The sequence below is a fragment of the Pipistrellus hanaki genome (assembly GCF_964339955.1).
Source record: "Pipistrellus hanaki genome assembly, chromosome: 10".
Lineage (NCBI taxonomy): Eukaryota > Metazoa > Chordata > Mammalia > Chiroptera > Vespertilionidae > Pipistrellus > Pipistrellus hanaki.
In genome coordinates, this window is record NC_140512.1 from 40,897,116 (window position 1) to 40,918,373 (window position 21,258).

At 41.6% G+C, this 21,258-nt stretch overlaps 1 protein-coding gene and 1 long non-coding RNA gene across 5 annotated transcripts in view; one reads left to right on the top strand and one right to left on the bottom strand.

The window, feature by feature from the left end:
* Positions 1-996: 996 nt before the first annotated feature.
* On the bottom strand, positions 997-12,461 carry LOC311628709. Its single transcript, XR_014796059.1, has 3 exons — positions 12,428-12,461; positions 1,564-1,655; positions 997-1,011 (listed from the first exon to the last, which is right to left on the bottom strand). It is a non-coding gene; the product is annotated as an uncharacterized lncRNA (long non-coding RNA).
* Positions 11,691-21,258, top strand: part of SP4 (Sp4 transcription factor) — a 52,709-nt gene continuing 43,141 nt past the window's right edge. Inside the window, exons 1-3 of one of the 4 annotated variants that reach the window (XM_084896196.1) lie at positions 11,691-12,480; positions 12,957-13,072; positions 13,570-15,124. In XM_084896196.1, the coding sequence (XP_084752322.1) occupies positions 12,474-12,480; positions 12,957-13,072; positions 13,570-15,124 (1,678 nt within the window). In that variant the 5' untranslated portion in view covers positions 11,691-12,473. Of the gene's footprint in view, positions 12,481-12,729; positions 12,794-12,956; positions 13,073-13,569; positions 15,125-21,258 lie in introns of those variants that run through there. The other 3 variants (XM_084896197.1, XM_084896195.1, XM_084896198.1) reach the window with 3 other exon arrangements.

Sequence of the window (21,258 nt, forward strand, 5' to 3'; positions counted from 1 at the left end):
GATCCTACTCAGATGCTATCTCCCTAACAAAGTTTTCCTGGAGGATTGCTCCATACCTTGAACTTCCAGAGCAGTTATTAACTGTAGAATTCATTTATTATAATATCTAATCACCTGTGGCCCTGTGACATCTCTCTTCAAGGATTGTGCTGAACTCTTATTTATACCTGCTGGGTTGTACACTTGTGTGTGTGTGGGGGGGGGGGGTATGCAGGGGAGGGAGGTTCTATGGAAAGTAACCTCACAAGGTGATCTGATCATAAATTCCTAACTGGGCAGATCATTGTGGGTAGTCAAACCCAAGCAGGTAACTTTCAGTGAAAGGTGTACCTTTGCCTTAGGCAAGTTCTATCCATTGTTCCTATGCATTCAGGTTAACGTGCCTTTAAAATAAACCTAACCACTCCCAAGAAAGTACATAATCTTGTTAACTGTTCTGGAACCCAATCCTTGATTTTTCCCACCTCCATAAAAGAAGTTGCAAAACTGTTACTCTCCGGAGCATTTGAAATCTTGCTTCCCAGTATATGTCTTCAGTTAGACTCAAATAAAATATTCTCTACAGGTTTGGACGGTTCTTCTGTCAGCAATTGTGTGTGTGTGTGTGTGTGTGTGTGTGTGTGTGTGTGTGTGTGTGATGGTGCTTTGCTGTCTCTCTAGCTTCCCTGTAGGCTTCCTGAGGGCTGGAGCAGGTTTTGTTTTCCTTGGAGCCCCCGTATTACCTGACATAGACCCTTTCACAGAGAAGGTGTTCAGATCATACACATTGATATGCTCTAATTCATTAATCATTAATATTTCATGCCAATACCCAGAGGATAGTTCTGTTTACCTTTGAATGATTATTAACATAAGGACAGTACTGTGATATTTTTTCTTACCATAAAGGTGTTGCGTACTCTCCCTTTTCCATTCATAGATGCTTCCATGAACTGTTGGGTTCTCTGTCAAGCAATTCAATCTTAATTTTCCAGCAGAGGCCAGAGAGCTTGGTGGATAAAAGAACAGCTCCTAGAATCAAATGTCCTGATTTGACAATGATCTCTGCCCCTTGCTAAAAGGGTGAGTCTGAACAAGTTACTTACCTTTTCAATAACGCATTTTCCTCATCTGCAAAATGGGGTTTATAATATCATGTTCCTCATTCGTTTGTTGTGGGATTAAATGGATTATACCTTGTGACACCCTTAGGTCAGCATTTGCTGCATGATAAAGCCCTTAGGACTTGCTAGCTGTTATTCTGGGTGACTAGAAATTTCCAGATGTAAAGCATGAGGTTCTCATACCTCTTTCCACCCTACTTTTACCACTAAGGAACAGAGAGCAGATGGGAAGCTAGAGTGTCTCGTCTCCACCTCCAGAGACCAGGCTGCAGTCTAAACTCTGCCACTTAGTTCATGTGTAATTTTAGGCAAGACGCTCAGCCTCTTCGCGGTGCTGCAGAGATCAGGGAGCAGACATCTGTGAAAGCTCTTTGTAAACAGCAGGCTTGTTTTACTCAAAGCAAGAACTGCGCTTGAGGACAGGAAGCAAATTTAATTGGTTCTGTTTTGCAAATCTTACCCTTAGAAAATTCCCTTCAGGAAAAGAGTAAGTCTTTGTCTCACTTTGACTGGATTATCCTGATTATTCTATGTGGCTTCATTTTTCTTTTCCTTTAAAAAAACAAAACAAAACAAAAAAAACTTACTGGTGCTGTGGGAAGTCTTCCAGAGCCCACAGTATACTTCCTTCTCTCCTTAGTAAATCTGGTTCGTCAACTAAACAACCATAGTCATTCACATCTTTGTGGTTTAAAATCTGAGGCTGTGCTTTGACAAAGGAGCTCTGTAGGGGATGGTAATGCGATTAGGATGGTAACTGGCTGGGGCAGTGGGAATACCCAAACCAGGCAACGCCCCCTACAGGGGTCCTGAGAGACATGTGTCAGAGGCAGGTTAAGAGCAAGGTCTTGGTTTGAGTTGTCTGGGTTTGAATCCCAGCTCTACTATTTGTTTTCTGGGCTCCCTTGCAAATTATTTACACTTTGAGTGCCTCTGATTCCACGTCTGTAAAATGGAAACAACTATAGTACCTACCTTATAGGGTTACTGGGCAATCAAATGAGCTGATATATGTAAAGTGCTTATACACTGAGTGGCCAGATTATTATGATCTCTGAATGCATAATAATCTGGCCACTCAGTGTGTGTGTGTGTGTGTGTGTGTGTGTGTGTGTGTGTGTGTGTGTTAGAGGCCTGGTGCATGAATTCGTGCATGGGTGGGGTCCAGCCAGCCTGGCCAGAGGAAGGGGACATGGGTGGTTGACTGGCCTGCCTGCTGGTCTAACTCTTGGTCAAGGGGACAATTTGCATATTAGCGTTTTATTATATAGGATTTACACTGAGTGGCCAGATTATTATGCATTCAGAGATCATAATAATCTGGCCACTCAGTATATATAGCATAGTGAGTGCTAGATAAGTATTCACTATTAATATATGCACAGAGTCATTGGCAGCAAAGGTATGTTTTTTGTTACTAGATAAGCTTCCCAAAGAATCCCATTGCACCCCTGGTAAGCTGTGCTGTGACAAATGGAGGACTGATTTTGTCTGGACTGGAAGTTTAGAAGTAATTCAGGCCTAATAGGTTTTTCTTTCTCTTTCCCCTTTTCTGTTAGGCCACAGCCAAGGCCAGGAAAAATGGATCCAAACACAACAATTATGTAGAAATAGAGTCCCAGTGCTAGTCGGGCCTGTCACCTTGGCCTTTCCAGTGCTGGAGGAGTCTTTCACAAATATGTCCCCTGGCTTATTCTTCTCAACTGACAGAAGAGAGGGAGGGGGAGGAGAGAGAAGGGAAGAGGGAAAGAGAGAAGTAGTTTAGAGAGACTGGGCTTCTCTCTTGAGTGGGAGACAACCCTTGGTCCCATCTTTTCTCTTCCACCTCTCAGAAAGAAATGTGGTGGCCAGAGAGAGATGTCTGGACCCTCCACCAAGTTTATCTTGCCATCTCAAGTTGGAACTGTCTTATTTCGTGAGTTAGATGCAAGGAAGAGAATCCAAAGAATGAAAGGTCTGATAGAATCAAGTGGATGGGGCCTTCTCCCTGAAATAGCAGGCCCCTTGCTCCTTCTCTCCTCTCTAACCTCCTAAAAGAAAGTGAATTCTGAGAGCCCAAAGAGGGGGACTTCACCTGCACAACTCCAGGGGCAAAGCCAGTTACATTGTAGCCTACATTTGCTGTGCCTCAAATGACCTGGTGATCTTGTTGAAATACAAAGGTGGGCATGGGAGCCTGCACTTCTAACAAGCTTCCAGGAGCTCTTTAACCATCACTGCTGGCTGAAGACCTCACTTGGAATAACAAATTTCCTGGATAAATGGTGACCTATACTTGTGTAATGCACAGGAACTCCCATTAAGTTACTATCCCCTAGATCAGGATAGGGAGGGAATGTCAGACCCTCGGCCCATATAAAGCTCTCGAAATAATTTAATCTGGTCCTGCTAAGTCATTAGTGGCAAGTGAATTAAATGTTTGACCAAAAATAGCAGGCTAATTTTTAAGTTGATAATTTCGTATGGCCCAAGAATAATGTTATAAGTATCCAAATGGCCCTTGGCAGAAAAAAAGGGTTCCGCACCCCTGCTCTAGATAATGTAGCCCGCATGTCTATACCTGAACTTGGTCAACCTGCTTTTGGAGGATGGAGTGATAAGTCCTTGATTCTGACCCCAAACTTTGAAGAGTGAGGAGGGAACAAGGAGGACAAAGGTTTTTATCTTGGCCAATCAGTTCTATAAGTGATTTTCCTGGTCTGTTCACAGAAAAGTGGAGACTTTTCCCCTCCAATACATACAGTTCACAAGCCAGTTGTCTGAAATAAACCTAACGTGAATGTTGTGGCTTGGTGACATTTCATGAGTCCTTAAGACTTTTGCCTTAAATTGGGGGATGTGGAACCCAATCATTCATTATCTTCAAGGTAACAGGTGATCATTCCAAATGGCATTTTAAGTAAACTTTTCTTTATGACTACCCAAATTTTATTCGTCCTTCTATTTAGCTGTCATTAATTACACAATTTCTATATATGATACTTTACATACATAATTTTATTTAACTTTTCCCAAACAATATTTCATATTAGAGATCATTACCTGCATTTCACAGATGAAGAAATTGAGGCTCAGAGAAGTTAAGTAATTTTCCCAAGGTCACCTAGCTATGAAAAGCAGAGGCAAGCTAGGAACCCAGGAGAATCTAACTTTACCTCTCACTTTCTACTGCCTCTATGCTGTCCTGTAGATAAAAAGAATAATTATTTTAAAATTAAGAAGAATTATTCATTATTTAAAACAAATTCAAATTTGAATCAACTGACATCCTTGATGTGAATTTACGACAGAGCTAATGAAACTTAAGTTTCAAGGATTCCTCACAAAAGTTCCTTCCAAAGGGCCTCTAATTTTTATTCCTAATTTTGTATTCTTTGTCCTTAAAAAGGGGTCCCCAGTTTAGAAACTTCGGGCTCCACAAAATCTGGATCTGCTTCTGTTGCTATCTGATACATAAATCTTCTTTGACAACATTCCAAACAAGTACTGGTGGTTCAGCCGGTGCTTGAATATCTCCAATTAAGAGGAGCTCACCACCCCACAGGGCTTTTGTTTCATTTCAGATAGTTCTGAGTCTTCAGAAGTTCTTTTTATACTGTGCCAAAACCTACCTCCTGGCAACATCCAGTTATGGACCTTGTTCAGTCCTCTGAAACTACATAAAGCAAACCTAGCCCCTTGCCATCTAAGAGGTCTGAAAGCATTTGAAGGCTGTTTTAGTAAATATTGTTTTCCCAAAGCATCCTCAATGCTCTCAACCATTCCTTCTGGTTGCTGGGGTCCTTCTTTCTTCAAAACAATTCCAGGTTTGGCTTGATTGACAGAGAATAAAGCATCCCCCTTCCTAAACGTACTTATTGAAGACTGCATTTATCACTGTGGAAATTTCTCATTCCTATTATATTTGACTCACTGTTGTAGCTTGCCCAATCATGTTGTGTCTATATATGTTTCCTAGAACAGACTTCATAGTCCTGGGAGATGCTTCCTACCTTTTTTGTGGAGATGTCCACATTGCATAATCTGTCGGGAGCTGGATTTGGCAGGATTTAGCAAGAAGGCTTCCATTTTAGATGCAGACCTATGGGAAGATAGCACTCATATAGCTGCCCTTGCATGTAATACAACCCCGTCTACACCCCCTGGTGGGTGCTACCCCTCCATGATCACACTCTTAATCTAGCTTTTCTCAAGCCACTGACCACATTTGGAAAACATCTTTGTAAGATGAGCTCACTGAACAGGCTAATTACTGTTTTTCTTTTTTGTCACCTTTACCATTTATATTCCCTTTTGCATGAATTCCTCTCCTATAATTCCTTAGTTTTTCCAGGATCCCCTCTGTCCTGCTCTCTGGTGGAGTAGAGGTACAGAAGCACCCAAGCCCACGTATCTCCTCCAGAGCACACCACACTCGGGCGATCTGCCCCTTTGGAGGGAAGCAAACTCGGGGTTCTTCAGATTTCAGCCCTGTGGCTCTCCTTGTCCTTCGTCCCCCGCTTCCCCCACTTTTCTTCCACATTCCACCTGAGCCGCTCATGCCTTCCTTATGCCTTTTCCTTTCGTTGGACAATCTCTTCGCTCAGTCTTTTAGGTAGAAAAATTAGTAAACTTAAGAGTTAGATTATTTTGGTGGTAAGTAGAGACTTTCCCCCTCCAATACATTAAATTGTTTCCTGTAAGCTATAAAATAGATTGCTTTAAAAAATTCAGTACATATAGATGCTGAGACCCAAAAAGGCCACTGGTGACCCCAGAAGCTATTATATCCTGATAGAAAGCACCCTTCTTTGGGTTAAATGGTTTGCCACATTTTAAAACTAGGAGAGTAGCAAAATTGAAGAGTTAATTTTCATGAAATATAATAAAAACACTGTGAACCAGAAAGGAGGGAAATCTAAATTAATTATTAAGTGCCCACTATGGAGATTACCTCATAATCTTTCTAATAACCTATGTGGTAGGAATTGTGATGCCGATTTTACACAGAGATGAGGAACCTCAGGGAGGGTAAGTAACCAGCGTGGGAGCTAAGATGGGAGCACATGTTCCAGCTTCCAAAACAGCCAAGGCTCATTCTACTTGACCTCACTCAGCTGTTGGCCCAGCTGCTGAACTCTGTTACTGATGTTCTTAATAAATTTGCATTTTATAGCCCCATAAGAATCTGGGTAGGCAGAAAGAACAACTTAAAGCAAATGCTGGGTTTACCATTCCCCCTTCTTTGTAACATATCTTTAAACTTGGAAGTTCCTCTTAGATGGACTGGCTGTGTGTCCCCTGAGCCCTGTTTGACTATCATACTTAGATTAAGGATTTGGTGTATCACAAAACAATGTGGCCTCAGCAGATCATTGTTTCTGATGTTATTAGAAAGAAGAACTGAAACTAAAATTTAACAACTAAAATCTTGGACACTCACAGAAATTCTTAGATACCTAGTTTTGGGTTGATTCCTTTAATTATCTTATGGGTGTTAGTGTGAATTTTTTTTAAATGTCCAAGGGAGCAATACATGTATAGGTTTGGGGTTTTTAAATTAACATTCAATTTATTAAAGCCACAATTTTTTTCAAGCCTTCAAGTCCAATTTGCATATCTTTTTGTAAAAGTCTGGAACTATTTTACTTCTAAGGAAATTACTTTTATCTGATCTTTAATTAGTACTATATTAATCTAAAAAATAACATAATTTTTTCTTAAGTAATCTCATATGATAAATTAATTCATTATATATTTCAAACCACATTCTTAAATTTAATATAATTAATTCTTCCAAGCATTTTTAAATGCCTGACATGACAAATTCACAACCCTCACATATAAGTAGCATTTATAAATTTGTGCTCTATGCTTTCATGATGTTTAATCACTAATTTTATATATAGTCCTTTTTTTTTTAAATTGACTTTATAGAGGAAGGAAGAGGGAGAGAGAAAGAAACATCAATGATGAGAGAGAATCATTGATTGGCTGCCTCCTGCATGCCCCTGCTGGGGATCAAGCCTACAACCTGGACATATGCCCTTGACTGGAATCAAACCCGGAACGCTTCAATCCATAGGCTGACACTGAGCCAAATTAGCCAGGGCTTATATTCAGTCTTAAAAAAATAATTTTTAAATTTTATCTGTGTCTCAACTTATACACTAATCAAATCTCATGTGTTTGTGTGAACAATGAGCCTCATTATACTTCTATAAACCGATATGAAATATTCAATAGGTATTTTTTTCATGCCCCATTAACTGCCAATAGCTATTAATTATGTTCAAATATTAATTAACAATAAGTGTAACTGGGTTAAAATCATATTTAAAAGTTGTTAATCAAATTTTCTGAAGTTGCACATGAACAACCCCTGAAAGAGCTAAGTGCATATGAGGAATAGCAATGTCATCAACTCATTCTGGAGAAATAAAGCAATCTGAGGGTCAATCTTTATTCACTATTTCAGTGTCAGTTACACACATACTTTGTAATTCTTAAAAGACCTACACATGTACAGGCTTTTTGGGGGCCTCTGTTTCCACATAAATATTCTATATTTGGGTCCCAGTAATATTACAATTAAATTTTGAAAACGTTCTCTGCTTCCTGAAAACAATTATTGTTAGTATCTATCGAAGGAATTTATTTTTTAATGGAATTTTGAACAATACCAGAGTTTTATTATTATAGGAACTATACACTATACACTAAGCCTGTGCTGCATTCCTGGTTGGCTACATTTTAGTTGATGCACTTAGGAGCAGAGGTGGATGTTAAACTTTGATCTTTCTCTGGCTTGTGGTCTCTCCAAATCTTTTGCTTTTGGCTTCCCAAAGAAAAAGTGAAGCAGCTTAACAATTTTTTCAACAAGCAGCTTCCTGATGTAGACACTTAAAATTGGTCCCTTTAATATTTAAAATTCAAGTCATCTGTCATAGTTGGGCCTCAGTTTCTTCTCCTGTCATATTAAGTATTCTCTGGAGCTGCTTCTATTACATTCATCCATAAGCATACTTATTAAAGTCTTACTAAACTTATCCTTAGCACTGGGGGGGTTAAACGCCCTCACCTTTTCCCTAAAAAAGCTAAAGGCCTAAACAAAAAATAATAATAAGCTAATGGCATGCACTGGGAGTGGAGGAATAGTGCTTTCAGTATAATTATATGACTTATTGATTGAATGAATGGTCAGCTGAGAAATTCCAGGCCCTAGAAAGTGGTGACCAGGAGATATACATCTAATAGAGACCTGTGAAAAATTCCATCAGCATTTTCTCAAATGCACACAGAGTTCAATTGGTATTCAGAGCTATGGGCAAAAAAAAGGTATTCTGCCATATAACTAGAATATGAACTTTCTATTCCACAAAGGTGGGGGTGGGGGGTTTGTAAGAGACCATAAGACACTTTTTTTGTGTGTGTTTTTTTTTCAAACTCTGGGTTGTTACTAATTTTTTTTTTTTTTTGAGCAGGGAGGCAGCCCTAGCCGGTTTGGTTTAGTGGACAGAGCTACCGCCTATGGACTGAATGGTCCTGGGTTCAATTCTAGTCAAGGGCATGTACCTCAGTTGCAGGCACCTCCCTGGCCTGGGTCCTGGTCAGGGGTCTTGCAAGAGGCAACCAATCGATAAGTTTCTCTCACATCAATATTTCTCTGTCTTTCCCTCTCTCTCCCACTCTTTCTAAAAATCAATAGAAAAATATTCTCCGGTGAAGATTTCTTAATAATAAAAGGGAGAGTAGGAAGATGAATAATTTTTCTTGAAGATTTGTTTCAGTTAACATTATTGGTTGATATTCAACTAATACATATTGATATGGCTCTAAAAGCTGTCTAAGTCCTGTCCGGTCCTCCTCTCCCCAAGGCCAACATTGTCTGCCCGTCCTCTGGAGCTCTCCACCCAGCTACTGCAAGGGAAACGCATGGCAGGGGGCCTCTAGGGTACCCTCTTAGAGCTGAGGCAGTATTGGATCTTAGTGGTCAGTGCTCAACGTTGTTAAATATTTTTAATAAAAAGGCTCATTTCTTCTGCTTATGTATATACACTAGGTCACGATATAAAATATATTTATTCTTGTGGATCACCATAAAAAATTGAAAGCTACTGTTCTATGAAAAATAGGAATGTAGAAAGAAATCTTTTTCAACAAACTGCTTCCGCTGGGAAAAAACAAACAAAACAAAAACACCCTCACTGGTCTGAGGCTGAGAATTTTGTTGCTTTATATGTATACTTACTCTTATAGCTAAGACACTGGATTTTCCTTTACCATGGTGATATCAACTTTTTAAATTATTTGGGTCAGGAATAAAAGTAAATTGGTTTGAAGAATAACATTAAGTCAATCATAATGTAGATGGTACATAGCTTAAATTAGGAAGGTGGCATAAGAATGATTATAATTTTGGAGCTCTTTCATCTAGCTAAACCTTCTATTATATTGATATGGTGCCTGAGAAATTATTAATTTTAGGTCGTCACCTGTCCCAGGTCTCATGGCTCAGCCAGGGATCAGAAGCTTTGGCCCACCCTAAAAATCAGGGCTTATAAGTTTTTTTTTCAGGGCTTATTAACTAACTATTGAAGGGTAGCAGAATATGCCACTTCGGCACATTGATTATTTTTAGCTGTAGGCACTTGAAAAACAGCAAATGCAGGCTTTCTCTCAACTCCTCTTATCTGCCTAAAGATAGACCCTCCAAATGGAACTCATTTGTCATAAATGCCTCTCTGGGAGTTTCATCAACCATGGGAGACTGACTCTTATCAAAGGAGAAGAGACCAGAAGTCTATACCAATCCAGACAACTTTGTCACAAATTACCATCATTCCCATCTATTTTGCTACAGGCCCATTCATTTTCCCTAAAAATTATTTTCTCCCTCCAAGAGGCATATATCCCCATCTCTAACTTTTCCTATTAAAATGATATTTAATCCCAAGTTTTAAGCTACCATGGGGAATTACCCATTTTCCCACTTATCTCACGTGTGTACATAAGGTATAACGTTAATAAAATTGCATTTTCTCGTTATTCTTTTACTACAGGAGTCTCAGCTAAAAGGGTAGAGAAAAACTATTTTCTTCCCTTAAACTATGTTTCACAAATACCAGTATTACCTGTTAAGTGTAGGGTGCAGCATATTTAGGACACTTTATAGATCCATACTGAATGGATAAGCATTCTTTTTTAACCTGTGGTTCAGAGCTAGTGGCATGGCCCCTCTGAGCCAGGTTTTGTAAGGTAAGTAAGCTATATTCATAACACTGCAAAATGTCCTCCTTCCTTCATCATAGTGAATTGGGGAGAAAACGACCCGAGGATAGATAGTATGTCTGTAAATGCAGTAAATATTTTTGAGCTTTCTGCACTGTACTGGCAGGAGAGCAGGTTTTCCAAGGATCTTCTTCAGCTCATTGTTTAAAGAAAGCGTAGACAATAGTATCTAATTCTTTATTCGAATTGCTTTGTCTTGCTGCACTGCTGGCTTTGTCATCAGCGGATGTTGCAATTAGTTTAACAAGCAAAGGAAATGCCAGTCAAGTGCAGCAGCACCTGGGATCTCGTCACACTGGCTACATGGCAGGCCTTAGGCAGGAGACAAGAACGCTCAAAGCTGTGTGTGCAGCCCAGGTAAAAAGGGAGAAGGTGGCAGTGAGCCTGCGTGTGCAAGGGCCCCTGACTCCCAAGGCCAATGTTGATTCACTTCCTCCTCTGATGAGACACTTAACCAGGCGCTTATTATACCCCATGGCATCATCCTGATTTCAGAACTTGGGAGGACAGCTGGGGCCTGGAGACGGCTCAAGTGCATTTGACAATAAAATGCTTTGTGCGTCAGATGTAAATTCCGCCCGCCCAGAAGCTTGGGCTGAACGGGTGACCGGTGCTGACCCAAATAGAGCTGGGGGAGGGAGGGTTTCACTTCGAGAATCTTGTGATGCTGGTGAGCCCACCAACCATTAGGGCTCCTCGGCAAAACATGATGCAGCGTTAGGAGGGCCCCTGCTCCAGCAGTCAGCCAGAGAACAAATAAAATGGAAGATCCTTCTCTGCGGGAAAGCAAGGCCCCGGATTCGAAGCGGGGGGCCTCCCGGAGGGAGGTGAGCAAAGAAAGGAAAGGCGAACGCATTTCTCCGAGAAAGCCGGGTTCATTCAAACCCGGAGGCCAGCAAACCCCGCCTCCCCATGCCGCCGCCCGCTCAATCGCCGAGCGCTCCGGGTGTGAGCTCGCCCCGCGGGGAGCGGCTTGGGAGCCGAGGAGGCGGTGGCAGAGGTGGTTTGGGCAGGCCCGCGCGGCGGATAGGCCCAGGCAAACAACACCCATTCCCCCCCCCCTCCTCTCTCGGTTCAACTCCCACTCGGCCAGGGCCACGCCCTGCCGCCACCGCCCCCTCGGGCAGCTTTCCGCTCGGCTGCGCGGCCTCGGTCGGGGGCGGGAGGGAAGGCGGTGCCGGGGAGGGGCCGCCGCGGGAGGCGGAAACTACAAGGGCCAGCAGCCTTTGCGGCACCTCCCCGCCCCCTTTCTTCCACCACTCAGCGCGCGTCACCGGGGGCTCAGCCAATGGGGACCGGGCCAGGGAAAAAGGGCGCCCGGGTCCGGATGCGCCTCGGGAAAGGCATGCTCCCTGCGCCGGGGCAGCGGCCAGTGCACGCGGCGTGCCCTGCCGTCCGCGGCCGCTGCGCCCCTGCGCGCGCCCCTCCCGCCCCCCTGAAGCGACAGCCCTGCTCCTTTCTCTGGTGGCCATTTCCGAGCGATGCCGGAGCGGGGTTTTGAGGGGAGGGCGCCGGGGAATGAGTAGGGGGCGGGATATCCTGAGACAACAAGTTCGGCTGCATGGAGGGCCTACCGGCCGCGCGCCCGCGCTAGGACGCCGAGAGAAAGAGCGCCGAGGAGCCGCGACGGGAGCGGAAAAGCCGCGAAAAGAATAACCCCGAGAAAAGGGGTGGAGAGGAGGCGGCCCTGGCGCCCCGGCCCCCGGCAGGTCGGCGGCCAATCCGCTGGGGGAAGGGGTGGAGAGTCGGCGGCTGCGGCGGAGAGGAGGCCGAGGGGGGTGGGGAGTCGGCCCGGCTCGCGCCGCCCTGGCCCCGCCCCCTGGCCCGCGCCGCCGCCCGCGCCGCGCGCCGCCGCTGTCAATCAAGGGCGAGTCGGCCGGGCTCGGGCGGAGAGAGGAGCTGCTACGCCACAGCCCAGCGGCGGCCATTCGCGGAAAAAGAGGCAGAGCCTGTGCCAGCTACAGCCTCCTCCGAGCCACCGCGGGCGGGCGGGCGGGCGGGCGGGCGGGACCGGCCTCTCCTCCCGCCTCGCCCCCACCCCCACCCCCACCCACCTCCGTCCCAGCGTCTCCGTCGGAGGGTTTGTCCTGTTAATGCGGGATGAGCGGTACGTATTCTCCACCCCCCTCGGTCTCCTTCGCCGCCTCCCTTCCTCCCTCCCTCCCTCTCCCTCCGGCTCCAGACCCTGCTCGGTCCTCCCCCCTCCCCCGGGGCTGCTGAGATGCTGAAAGGGGAGGAGGCGAGGGCGGGAGGGAAGCAGGGGGAGGGAGGGGAGGAGGGCTGTGTTTTTGTCTTCATGTCTGAGCGAGAACAACCTCCTTTTGGGTGTCGCTCTGGAGCCGATGGGTCGGGTTTCAGACCACGTTTTGTGATGTCCCCCTCCTCCCTGCCCTCCTCCTCCTCCCCCACCCCGCGCCGGGGTGCGTGGACCGCGGGCTTATGGAGATTAATGCTCGGAGGGGAAGGAGAGGAGGGGCGAGGGGGAAGACGAATAATAATAATAATAATCCTGGTAACCTGTTGTCGTGTGTGTGTGTGTGTGTGTGTGTGTGTGTGTGTGTGTGTTGGGGGGGTTTGTTGCAGATCAGAAGAAGGAGGAGGAGGAGGAGGCGGCGGCAGCGGCGGCGATGGCTACAGAAGGAGGGAAAACCTCTGAGCCGGAGAATAACAATAAAAAAAACAAAACCTCAGGCTCCCAGGTAAAAGAGAACATATTTTAAAAATTCATCACGAAACGTAAGGGGAAAGAGGGAGCTATGCCCTTTAAATGCCCAGAAGTTAAGAACAGAATAAAAATGTTTATCCGCTCCAAGCATCTTTTCTGAGAGTGAGGAAGTTATATGGTAAATTTGTAAAGATTTTACGTTTGAAGGTAACGTTGGTTAAAATTACACTAGGAACTCAGGCTATTAAACCGGTGTGTATTTTTCCCCAAGGACATTTTGAGTTCAGGAGAACACTTTTAAGGAAAGTTTGTTAGACATTTTCTTTTATTTAAACTTTATATTACAGGATCAGCTTCCTTATTCCTACATCTTACTGCTTTTGTTAATATTTCTTTTTTTATTTCTGCCCCTTCCTAAGTTCTTAAACGTAGAGCTGTCAAAATAAATAAGCCCCTCCCAACTACTGGCCTCCACTAAATCCGCCCACTTTTTTTCCCTCCCCCTCTCCTTTACCATCCCCTTTTGGGTAGGACTCTCAGCCCTCTCCTCTGGCTTTACTGGCAGCTACTTGCAGCAAAATAGGGACTCCTGGTGAAAATCAAGCAACTGGACAACAACAAATTATTATAGATCCAAGCCAAGGATTGGTGCAACTTCAAAATCAACCACAACAGCTAGAACTGGTAACGACACAACTTGCTGGAAACGCTTGGCAACTTGTTGCCTCCACTCCTCCTGCATCAAAGGAAAATAACAATTCTCAGCCAGCTTCTAGTTCATCTAGTTCTTCCAGCAGTAATAACGGGAGCGCATCTCCTACAAAAACTAAATCAGGTAATTCTACCACCCCTGGTCAATTTCAAGTCATCCAAGTACAAAATCCAGGTGGTAGTGTCCAGTACCAAGTGATTCCACAACTTCAGACGGTGGAAGGCCAGCAAATTCAGATTAATCCAACTAGTAGTTCATCTCTACAGGATTTGCAGGGTCAAATTCAGCTCATTTCTGCAGGTAATAATCAAGCTATCCTCACGGCTGCTAACAGGACAGCTTCTGGGAATATTCTTGCTCAAAACCTGGCAAATCAGACCGTTCCAGTCCAAATTCGACCTGGTGTTTCAATACCACTGCAGTTACAGACCCTTCCTGGTACTCAGGCCCAAGTTGTAACAACCCTACCGATTAACATTGGAGGAGTGACTTTAGCTTTGCCAGTGATCAATAACGTGGCTGCAGGAGGGGGGACCGGACAGGTTGGCCAGCCTGCTACTACTACTGACAGTGGGACTTCTAATGGGAGTCAGTTAATTTCCACACCCACCACCACCACTGCTGCTTCCAGTACTATGCCAGAATCCCCCTCCTCCTCCACCACCTGCACAACCACTGCTTCAACATCGCTGACCAGCAGTGACACGCTAGTGAGCTCAGCAGATACAGGCCAGTTTGCAAGCACATCAGCCAATAATTCAGAACGCACGATTGAAGAATCTCAAACACCTGCTGCTACTGAGTCTGAAGCCCAGAGCTCCAGTCAGCTTCAGTCCAATGGGATACAGAATGCACAGGATCAGTCAAATTCTCTTCAGCAGGTGCAGATTGTAGGCCAGCCCATCCTACAGCAGATCCAGATCCAACAGCCTCAGCAGCAGATTATTCAGGCTATTCCACCACAGTCATTTCAACTCCAGTCAGGGCAGACGATTCAGACCATCCAGCAGCAGCCTTTGCAGAATGTTCAACTTCAAGCAGTAAATCCGACTCAGGTGCTTATCAGGGCTCCAACTTTAACACCTTCAGGGCAAATCAGTTGGCAAACTGTACAGGTTCAGAATATTCAGAGTCTTTCCAATTTGCAAGTTCAGAATGCTGGGTTATCCCAACAGTTAACCATCACCCCAGTGTCTTCAAGTGGTGGCACAACTCTTGCTCAGATTGCTCCTGTGGCTGTTGCTGGCACCCCAATAACTTTGAATACTGCCCAGCTTGCATCAGTGCCTAACCTTCAGACAGTGAGTGTTGCCAACCTGGGTGCGGCAGGCGTTCAAGTGCAAGGAGTTCCAGTTACAATCACTAGTGTTGCGGGTAAGTTACTACAACCTTTTCTCTTTAAGGACCTTTCATGCAGTTTTTAATAACCATCAGTTATTGCTTTTCTTTGTTAATTCTTAGATTTGATGTAGATCTCTGAAGTAACGTAATTTTAAGGAATCTAAAATACGCGGGAATGCTATACTATCATAACTAATCATTTGTGTGACCTTTTCACATTTGTACATTTTAAGTGTTAGGTTTTATGTGTTAAATTTGTTAAGACAGTTATATAAAATTCTTCCGTGGAGCAAAACTTCCTGACCAGAATCAGTATAGTCCTCTGTAATTTAGAGATCATATTTGAGTACACTTGAACTCTTCTAAAAGAACCCTAGTCAAAGCGATGTTTTTTATCTTCAGGGAAAGTAGGTCTAAATTTGAATTAGTATACAGTTGTGAGCCTGTTGAAGTTTTAATTCTACTTTGTAATAAGGCTTACGTTTTCTTAACTTGGTAGTTACTTCCCATTTTGTTGCCCATGCTTTTGAATTTTATTAATACAATATTGTTTTAATCTAGGTATTGATGCAGTTGAGAGATAACATTTTACGTTGCAAGTTGTTTAACTTTTGTCTTATCGTTTTGCTAAAACCAGAAGTTGCTCAGGCTTTTGAGTTAATAGTCCTTCATATATAAAATTATATTTAAGTAAATCTTATGATAGTTATGTTATTTATAGGTATTTTTAGTGCTAAGTTGGTGGAATGAAATTGAAGATAGTAAAATGTAACTGACTAAAATTGTAGCAAGATCATTTTAAAGCCAGTTATAAAGCATTTATTTGTTATGCATATAAATAATATTTCTGAAGTATTTGGAAAACTAGACTTAAGTATTTTAATCTTTCTGAACCAGTCTTATTTACCCTAATACCATTTGTTTTCTAATATTTAAACACTCTTCATTGTTTCTGATTTGGTGAAAACCTAGTTGTCATTTTAGTGCCTTTGATATTTTCAGACCTCTTTAAATATTTGTGTTTGATAATCTGACATGAATAAGCTTTCACTTTTGAGTGGCCTGTCTTAAAACAACTTTCAGAAAAATTTTGCTAGAATTTTGGGTTTTTGTGTGTGTGTTTTTATAGTTAATACCGAAAGTGGATGTATATATTTAAAATTTAAAATTACTCGATAGAGTTCTCTGATTCAGGAGAACAGAGATTACATATTTTATTTAGATACCATTATCTCCAAACCAGAGCTATCCAGTAGAATTTTCTGTGGTGATGAAATGGTCTATATCTGTTATCCAGTATGTTAGCCACTAAGCCATCTGTGGCTATTGGTCACTTAAAATGTGGCTATTGCAACTGAGGAACTAAATTTTAAATTTTATTTATTTTTAATTTAAATAGTCATGTGTGGCTAGTAGTTCCTGTGTTGACATGGAGTATTTTGAATGTGGTATTTTTCCCCCTAAAACTATTATAGCACTGTTATATAAGTACTTCCCTTGATTACACTCTTTAACTTGCTTTGTTCTGAATCTTTGTCTAAATATTGACAATCACTTAATATTTCAGAAAAGTGTCTGGGTGGATTGAATGATAGTTTCCGTTATCAAAGCAAAAATTATTTTACTTATATTTTGACTTGTCTATTAAGCATTAGTGAAATTTTAAAAGAATCGAGTGACTTACAGTTTAATTTAGATATAATCAGTCTTGTTCTGTAATTATTATCATTTACAACCCAGAATCTGCCCATTGTGAAGGTAAGCCAATGGTAACTGAGAGTGTGATCTGACCGTCTGAGATTCACTTGAATGATGTATTATTATTATGGAACTGCGATTTTGGGGAAGTGGTCAAGGGATTTGCCTTTCCAACAGACTTTCTAGGTGATTCTAAATCATATTGAAATTTGAGAAACAAAGTTCTAGTCATTAGCAATGAACCAGAAGGCAAAATGTGGAAGCAAGTGGCTGTCAAGTGAGTTCATATGTGTGTGCCTCAGAGAATGGATTTTGAGGGCAAATAAAACTTAGTTTTTATTCCATAAATATTTATTGACTGGCTGTGTGCTGAGCACTTCCAGTAGTTGTGTTTAGTCCATCATTTTCTGCTATACTTTTTTTTTTTTTTTAAGCGTTTACATGGTGTGTGGGGCACTTAAATATATGAGGAAATTTGAATTTTACATAGTTGGATTTCTTTTTCTCCTGAAACCAAAGATCTTAAATTTTGTTGTTGTTGTTGAAGAGTGTATGTTCTAATAGATATGCTCAATCATATCTATTATGATAGCCATGCTACTAAGACCAGAAATGTACCCTGATTTCTACAAGTCATTGCAGTTCATCTGGGCCTAGTTATTTGCAGATTTACCTTCCTAACACAGTAGGGCTTGACAAATGTTTGCTGAATTAAGGTATAGAAGATGATGGAGAAGATTGCAATTTGGAATTGGGAGCAGTGCCTTGGTGTAGTTTTAATGGAGCTAATGAAATAGTTCTGATTTCATTCATTTCTTTTGGCTTTGAGTTTTAAAAACATTAAAAGGGGACACGAGGTACTTTACTGTCTGTAGAAGGGCGAATATGAGCAATAAGTGGCTATATATTCCTTTTATAAATGAGCCCTGGAAGTTAGATCCTTTACTTTGTGTCCCCATTCACCTTTTAGTACTTTTTTGTTATTTCATGCCCTCCTGCCCCCCAGGAGAATGGTATTGTTTAGTTTTGTTTAATTTATGGGGGGAAATTAAACAAATATTCATGACATAGTAATAGTACAAGGGCTTGAAAATATTAGTGTCAGTTTTGAATGTAATGGCTAGCTCAAGAACAAGGGACTGAAAGTTTTCTACCATCCACCCTCATGTTACTCTTCAGGTAGTAGGGAAGGGACTGCATGATATGAACAGAAAAAGAAAAAAATTATACAAGGTAAATTGAAGGAAACAATTCTTGAAGCTGGGGAGCTTAATACTCGATTTTATGAAACAAGACTGATAATGACAACCTACATGGAACCTTTTTTCTTAATACTGTATTCAGAATATGTTTCTGTGTTTTGGGCTCAGCTTGAAATCCTGAGTTCCAGGCTGAGCATCTAGCATTTAGTTAGACTTGTAGTAGGAACTAAATACATGTCTCCCCTACATACTATTATTTGTTTCGTTGACATTGTGAGTTTGACTTTGACTAAAGGAAAGGCAGAAATCCTATTTTAAGTTAAGAGCAAAGGTAACAACCAATCGTACTGCTGTTGGTTTAAGAACATCCTTTGTTTTAATTAAGTGAGCAAAGTGGAAGATGCTTTGCTGATAAAGAACTATTTGTTTTCACAATGTACTGTGGTAGCCAAAGAGCCCTAGATAAAGCAAAACTTTAGCAGTTACATCTCCTTGAAGAATGTAGAATATGCGGGGACCATTGGTATTTAAATCTGTAATTAATGTGCATTGGATAGCGATTTGATTGGGGGAACTGTAATCATCATATATAGTAACAGGTCATACTTTTGCTGAATGGGTGGATATTTCTTTATCAATTTTAATGACAGTTAAGGTTTTTATGGTAATTCTCACAGAAAGAAAGTTCATACTTGAGGAAAGTATGTTAGCTTTTCAAGAACTTGACTCTCTTTACCTTCCTTTACTTTTGGAGGGATTTAAATTATGAAACCTGTGGATGTGGCAGAACCAGGAATGGGAGGGCCAGTTTTTCATTTATTGCTGAAAATGGGAACAAAGAAAATAATTGACATTTATATTAAACTAAAGCCTAACTTAATCAACCTCTTACATGAAACATTTTCCCAGAGGTATTTAAAGTAGAAAATTGACTTGAAGTTTAATACAGTATGGTTTTCCTTTGCCAAATGTATTGATTTGGATTTTCCTAGTAGGCATCTTAATATAGCATGTACATATATGTTATATAAATATACACACATATATACATATACACGTATACAGGGTGTCCCCAAAAAATGTATACACACTTGAATACCATTATTAATTCCAATGGTTTAAAACTGAAATGAAAGAAACATCAATTGAGCTATCAGCTGTTAAAGTGTGTATACATTTTTTGGGGACACACACACACACACACACACACCCTTCTGTGTGTGGCGGTTATTTTGTTTTTAAGAGAAGTCAGGTTTACTCCTTTAATCTTCTCTGAAATCTTCTAATTCTGTTCATTATAGATTGGAATTCATTATGAGGAACTTCTGACTTGTACCCTGTACAAGTGACTTAGGTTCTAAACTACCAAGTTGGACCTTTAAGGTTTGTTGATGCTGCCAAACAGTATCCTTGCCTATTTTTAAGATTTTCATAAAAGATTAAAAAAAAAAAAGTACTGTGTAGAGCCACATTAATTTTTTAAAAGGGAATCTTTGAAAAGGATTTTAGGTTAGAGAAACAGTGGAAAATAGAGTCTTAATCATCTGCTTTTAAAACCCAAATCAGATAATATATATTAAGTAGTAAGGAATATTGGAGCAGACAAAGCAAGGTGAAGAGGAAAAAAGAAAAGGAAGCTTAAGCTTGGTAAAAAAGGAAGATAGGGACAAGTTGCTATATATAGATTTTGTAGAAAAACAGATATACAAAGTGGTAATTTATTTTGAAAGGATTTTTGAGATTATTTCTCACTAGTTGTAGCATTTTGGCATTGCTGAAGTCTATAAAGGAATTTTGTGTTTTTACTGTTATGAGTGAAAGCAGAAATATGTGTGAGAGGTCCTGCAGTGCTACATGAAGTACTGTAGGGAAGACATAATAAGGATTGACAGTAAAAGGGAAACCTGGCCTGATACCAGACCATATGTACATGTAGGTACTTCTGTACTCTTCTGATCTAGGTATGAGATGTGATTGGATGTTTGTAATGCTTGTATTTTACTACCTAGTGAATGAGCAAATTGTGGCAAAGGTAAGCCTGTTGGACCACAAATTGGCTTATAGAAGTACTAGACGCCCAGTGCACGAAAATTTGTGCACTGTGGGGGTCCCCTCAGCCAGGCCTGCCCCTCACACAGTCCAGGAGCTCTCAAGGGATGTCCTGCTCGACACAGCCTGGCCTCTCTCTGCGGGAGGCAATGGGGTGATCATGGGAAGGTGCTGCCCCCATAACCCTGTTGCTGTTGCCACTGCCGGCCACAGGCCCTCGCAGCCTTTGTGGCTTTGTCTGGACCTTTGTCTGCAAGGACTTCTGTAAGACTTGTGGTCTATCTGGTCTAATTAGCATATTACCCTTTTATTAGTATAGAGGTGGTGAGATAAAGGCTTAATGAGCTTGTCATTATCTAAGGTAACTTAAAGATAATTGATTGTTTCTCTCCCTCCCTCATTCCTTAGTGGTATTTTAGCAATAAAGAAACTAAAGCCTAGAAAGGTTGAATGACTTCCTGGTACTCTGGCAAAGTGAGGGCTAGGAACTTGACTTCTGCTCCAGTTGTCTTTTTGCTGTATTTAAGACTTTATTATACAAGTCCTTTTCTAGTAAGGAGGCTTAGATTGGGGACCTGAGAGGGAGAGTATCCAGCTTAAGTTTGTCTTCTTGCAGATAGACTGCCTGTTTATTTTCACCGTGTATTCAGCCCCATATGTTGAACACAATATTGGTGAAAAGTGCAATTCTCTAGGTTTCCTTGTTGTTGAATTCATTGGTGGAACCAAAATGGTACTATTTTGTTCTTTCTTGAAAGAGCAAATTGAGAACTAAAGAGATCAGTAAATTTTATATGTAGGTAAGCAAATCCTCATGTTGATGAGATAGTGTATCTTTCCCCAAACTATAGGTTAGAAATGGATTTAAAAAAAAAAACAAACTTGTGGAAGAAGACAAACATTTATTGTTTACCTAGTATGTGTTAAATTTGGGCTAGCTATTTATAACTTTTAAACCCACAAAATCCTTGTAAGATTGATATTACTGTGCCCATTTTACAGGTAGCCTCACTGAGCTCCAATTTCTGTAAGCAAATCTGCTCCTCCAGTAAGTGGTAGAGCCGTGATTTAAAATCATCTCTGATTCTGAGGCTTTTATTTATGTGACATAAGCTAAGAGGGCAAGTCCACAAATAAAGATTATTTTCTAATCTCTTTTTGTCTGGTGCAAACTTAAATCCTTTAAAGGGTGATCAATTTTGAAAATTGAGTACCGAC